General features: G+C 43.8%; 1 protein-coding gene across 9 annotated transcripts in view; it reads left to right on the forward strand.

The window, feature by feature from the left end:
- The window catches only part of LOC110505226 (protein Smaug homolog 1), a 114,353-nt gene extending 109,347 nt beyond the window's left edge, over positions 1 to 5,006 (forward strand). For 6 of the 9 annotated variants that reach the window (XM_036962992.1, XM_036962993.1, XM_036962996.1 and 3 more), the window contains 2 exons: positions 2,479 to 2,562; positions 4,208 to 5,006. In XM_036962992.1, coding sequence (XP_036818887.1) covers positions 2,479 to 2,562; positions 4,208 to 4,236 — 113 coding nt within the window. In that variant the 3' untranslated portion in view covers positions 4,237 to 5,006. The other 3 variants (XR_005039592.1, XM_036962994.1, XM_036962995.1) reach the window with 3 other exon arrangements.
- The last annotated feature ends 797 nt before the right edge of the window (positions 5,007 to 5,803 follow it).

A 5,803-nucleotide genomic window follows, 5' to 3' on the forward strand; every position in this document is an offset into this window, starting at 1 on the left:
ATTTTCACAGCCACCCTGGGCAAGGCAGGCAGTAGCAGCTAAAGACCATTAGCCTAGATATCCCCCTGTGATAGGAGCTCACAGTTGAAGTAAGGGAGCTGCTCGGCTAGCAAGTAAGCATTTGACCCTCTGTCACTTCTAACGTTTTTTGGGAGGTTGGGGGTCCCCCTTGTGGCGGAACGGGTGACTTTAGACTTGAGAAGTAGACACACACCACACGCATGCCAAACCACCCTGGTGCGAATAACCCAAGTGACTGGGTATTGTATTGATAGGGTGTAATGTGGAAACAGTTTGTTAATTGGCGGTGTAGTGTAATCAGATTAAGAACGGCACAAGCGGTGTGGTTGAGTGGAGGTGATTGTTATGACACAGGGGTTTGGGTCCCACAATAATTCCCTCCTCTTGTCCGTTGCTAACTGGGGGTGGTGATGTCAGGAAAGGTTAAGGTATTATAGGATTGAGACCTTTAGATCAGGGATCAACCACTCCATTCAGCCGCGGGATGATTTATTATTGACTGGATGGTCAGGGGACCGGAACATAATTACAAATAATTTGTAGACTGCACAAGTAGCCCAAACAGATTTAACATTTCACTAAAACATAATATTTTCAATATTGCTTACGTTTGTTTTTGAGTATGTGGACACCTGATCGTTGAACATCTCATTCCAAAATCAGCATTAATATGAAGTTGGTCCCCCCTTTGCTGCTATAACAGCCTCCATTCTTCTGGGAAGGCTTTCCACTAGATGTTGGAACATTGCTGCAGGGACTTGCTTCCATTCAGCCACAAGAGTATTAGTGAAGTCGGGCATTGATGTAGGGCGATTAGGCCTGGCTCGCAGTCGGCGTTCCAATTCATCCCAAAGGTGTTCGATGGGGTTGAGGTCAGGGCTCTGCAGGCCAGTCAAGTTCTTCCACTTTCTTAATAAACCAGAAAATCAATAGTTGATCAAAGTTATCTGGCCAACTCATTGATTCTGTTTGTAGTATACCCCTCCGTGGTAAATTGCGTGAACGTTGGTTGTTGTAACATTTTGGTGGTGTACTCCAGGTAGTTGGTTGTGTGTATGTTGTTGTACCATTGTGGTGGTGTTTCCAGGTAGTTGGTTGTGTGTATGTTGTTGTACCATTGTGGTGGTGTTTCCAGGTAGTTGGTTGTGTGTATGTTGTTGTAACGTTGTTGTGGTGTTCTCCAGGTAGATGGTTGTGTGAATGTTGTGGTGTTCTCCAGGTAGTTGGTTGTGTGTATGTTGTTGTACCATTGTGGTGGTGTTTCCAGGTAGTTGGTTGTGTGTATGTTGTTGTACCATTGTGGTGGTGTTTCCAGGTAGTTGGTTGTGTGTATGTTGTTGTAACGTTGTTGTGGTGTTCTCCAGGTAGATGGTTGTGTGAATGTTGTGGTGTTCTCCAGGTAGTTGGTTGTGTGTATGTTGTAACATTGTGGTGGTGTTCTCCAGGTAGTTGGTTGTGTGTATGTTGTAACGTTGTGGTGCTGTTCTCCAGGTAGTTGGTTGTGTGTATGTTGTAACGTTCTGGTGGTGTTCTCCAAGTAGTTGGTTGTGTGTATGTTGTGTTCTCCAAGTAGTTGGTTGTGTGTATGTTGTTGTAACATTGTGGTGGTGTTCTCCAAGTAGTTGGTTGTGTGTATGTTGTTGTAACATTGTGGTAGTGTTCTCCAGGTAGTTGGTTGTGTGTATGTTGTTGTAACATTGTGGTGGTGTTCTCCAGGTAGTTGGTTGTGTGTATGTTGTTGTAACATTGTGGTGGTGTTCTCCAAGTAGTTGGTTGTGTGTATGTTGTTGTAACATTGTGGTGGTGGTCTCCAGGTAGTTGGTTGTGTGTATGTTGTTGTAACATTGTGGTGGTGTTCTCCAGGTAGTTGGTTGTGTTCTCCAAGTAGTTGTTTGTGTGTTGTAGCGTTGTGGTGGTTTTCTCCAGGTAGTTGGTTGTGTGTTGTAACGTTGTGGTGGTGTTCTCCAGGTAGTTGGTTGTGTGTATGTTGTTGTAACATTGTGGTGGTGTTCTCCAGGTAGTTGGTTGTGTGTATGTTGTTGTAACATTGTGGTGGTGTTCTCCAGGTAGTTGGTTGTGTGTTGTAACGTTGTGGTGGTGTTCTCCAGGTAGTTGGTTGTGTGTATGTTGTTGTAACATTGTGGTGGTGTTCTCCAGGTTGTTGGTTGTGTGTATGGTATGTTGTTTTCCAGGTAGTTGGTTGTGTGTATGTTGTAACGTAGTGGTGTTCTCCAGGTAGTTGGTTGTGTGTATGTTGTAACGTAGTGGTGTTCTCCAGGTAGTTGGTTGTGTGTATGTTGTTGTAACATTGTGGTGGTGTTCTCCAGGTAGTTAGTTGTGTGTATGTTGTTGTAACATTGTGGTGGTGTTCTCCAGGTAGTTGGTTGTGTGTCTGTTGTGTTGTACTCCAGGTAGTTGGTTGTGTGTATGTTGTTGTAACGTTGTGATGATCTCCAGATCTCCAGGTGCCGGTGACTGAACCAGACATCAACAACCGGCTGGAGTCTCTGTGTCTGAGTATGACGGAGCACGCTCTGGGAGGTTAGAGCACCACAACTACCATGAACACATACACTCCAGTTACTACTGGACTTTGTTAATACTCACACACACACACTACTGTATACATCTACTGTACCCCTTGGTTTATAAAAACGTGAGCTCGCACACACACAAACATAGAGATTCACACACACTTTCTCTGTCGCTCTTTCTCTCTCACACACACACACACACACACACACACACACTCCTTCACTACACTCCAGTATTTTACTACTTTGAGGAGAGGAGGAGACGGGAAGGGAGATGGATAAACGCAGTAACCGTTCCCATTCCCATTATAAGTGGAGTTTAGCTTTGAATAAAGGGGCTGTTTTTTTTTCTCTCTCCCCGGCCTCACCAGCGCAGAGACAGTAGCCCTCAGTGCTCGGCACGGAGCTGGGGTGGACAAGCAGCGCTGTGTGTGTGTGTGTATATTTTTGCGTGGACTGGACACGCCCACACACACAGCCCCAGAGTAGAGGTGGGAAGCTGAGGAATGCCAGTCTCCGACAGGACCCTTCCTCTCTGCTGTACCCCTACGCTCCTTCTCCTCTCTGAAACATACTGAATGGACAGAATAGAAATTAGAAGGAAAGTACTCATGGTGAGTGGAATGCCCCTGAGCCGTTCTTTACAAATAGAGTAAGTGATGTCCAATAGAAAGCTCTGGCATGCTCAAATACAGCAATACCACGTCCAGCTCTAATAATGATCAAACTCTCTCTCTTCTTTTGACCAATTTGACAGGAAGTTGTAATCTAATTTCCCTAATTGGCATGCTTCCAGACCCAAACCTTCTAGGCTGTTCTGTAGATCTGAAAGGATGTATATCCAATACGGTGAAAGTTTCATCTAGCCTATCAGAGGGAAAAGTGGAGTAATTAGCATTTTGCTTACTTGCGCCGAGTGTAAGTGCTAGGGGTGCATTTGAAACTGTGCCTATATATGACTTTAATGGAAGTCTATTCCTTTTATAGTGCATTACTTTTGACCAGTGCAGTGTACTATATAGGGTGCCATTTGGGATGCAACCCATGTCATGAGACCCTGGGCCACACAGGAACTCCAGTAATAGCAAGTCTTTATGAAACCGCTTGTAGGTAATGCACCCTGTTCTATAGGGTGCATTATGATATTTACTGCATTTCTAAAGCCCGAAGACCCAAAGAAAGTCCATCGTGGGTCTCTAACCTCCCCCAATGACTGCCTCTGGTTTCCGGTACTGCTGGTCACACACACATTTTTTGTGTAGAAGCACATCCAGCATGTATACCCAGCTCTACTAGTGCTACAGTACGGCAAAGCACATACCTCCGATGAATGTAGTAATGCAGGGTTTTCAGCTGACTCATCGCTCACTCTGTCTGAACCACTGGGACCATGTCCCAAATGGCCCCCTATTGTCATTATAGTGCAAAACTTTTGACCATTGACCTGGTCAAAAGTTGTGCACTATTTAGGGTATAGGGTGCCATTTGGGACACAACCCGGGACAAACATTTGGTCCTCTCTGTTTGTCCAGCCAAGCAAGATGCAACAGTTGTTTTTTGTCTTTGAATTCCATTCCATCTATATTTGTCCAGTTGTGTTATTCTCATTCCTATGTGATGGTTTGTCCCATGTCCCTCGATTCTGTGTCTAGATGGAGTCGACCGCACATCCACCATCTGAGAGGAGGACCTGAAGGAGACCAGAAGAGACTGAGCTGGTCCTTGGCTTTTCCTCCCACTGTTTGGGAGAGTTTTAGGGAGGCCATTTTTCAAAAGGCTTGGGAGAACCCTATGCTCTGTATAGGTGACAGAAAAAAAGCATTTATACATGTATTGTTTACACAAGATGCTACTATCAAGGGTACTGAAACATTTATACATTTCAGGTATGAATGTTATCTCTTGAATTTTTTAAAAACGTTTTGGAAAGCAGTGCCATACTACCCGTACTAGTCGCTTTATAGACTAACGTCCCACAGTAGCTATCATTATTACCACGGACTTATTCATTGTTTTGTCGTGTTTTGCTTTTGTTCCTTTACCAAGAGCCAACGTGTGTGAAAATGAGAACGCTAAAAAGAGAAAGGGATGCGGCGGAGGTGTGTAGAAAGAAAAGAGAGGCATGAGGAGAGATGGGAGGAGGGGAAATGAAAGTGGAGAAACACAGGATGGTCTCTGCCAAGTGATTTGGAAGGAGAAGAGGACTTTAGCGATGATGGATTCATGTCAGGGGCAGGGACTTTGATTTGAAACGAGACAAAAGAAAATAGCCTCGCAGAGTTGTGGTAAAGTTCAGGGTAAACTCATCTTATACACCAGCCAATGACATATTATATATACACACACACATACACGTGTGTGTGAATATATGTGTATATATATATATATCTATGTTTATCTATATATACCTATATATATCTATATACAAAACTGTGTAGATGATGATAATGTTGTAAATGACTATTGTAGCTGGAAAAAGCTGATTTTTAATGGAATATCTACATAGGCGTACAGAGGCCCATTATCAGCAACCATCACTCCTGTTCCAATGGCACGTTTTGTTAGCTAATCCAAGTTTATCATTTTAAAAGGCTAATTGATCATTAGAAAACCCTTTTGCAATTTGTTAGCACAGCTGAAAACTGTTGTCCTGCTTTAAAGAAGCAATAAAACTGGCCTTTAGACTAGTTGAGTATCTGGAGCATCAGCATTTGTGGGTTTGATTACAGGCTCAAAATGGCCAGAAACAAAGACCTTTCTTCTGAAACTCTTTGGTCTATTCTTGTTCTGAGAAATGAAGGCTATTCCATGTGAGAAATTGCCAAGAAACTGAAAATCTCATACAACGGTATGTACTACTCCCTTCACAGAATAGCTCAAACTGGCTCTAACCAGAATAGAAAAAGGAGTGGGGGCCCCGATGCACAACTGAGCAAGAGAACAAGTACATTAGTGTCTAGTTTGAGAAACAGACGCCTCACAAGTCCTCAACTGGCAGCTTCATTAAATAGTACCCGCAAACACCGGTCTCAACGTCATCAGTGAAGAGGCGACTCCGGGATGCTGGCCTTCTAGGCAAAGTTCCTCTGTCCAGTGTCTGTTCTTTTGCCCATCTTAATCTATTATTTTTATTGGCCAGCCTGAGATATGTCTTTTTCTTCGCAACTCTGCCTAGAAGGCCAGCATCCCATTCACTGGGGTTTTGTGGGTACTATTTAAAGAAGCTGTCAGTTGAGAACTTGTGAGGC

Source organism: Oncorhynchus mykiss, chromosome 25 (genome assembly GCF_013265735.2).
Source record: "Oncorhynchus mykiss isolate Arlee chromosome 25, USDA_OmykA_1.1, whole genome shotgun sequence".
Lineage (NCBI taxonomy): Eukaryota > Metazoa > Chordata > Actinopteri > Salmoniformes > Salmonidae > Oncorhynchus > Oncorhynchus mykiss.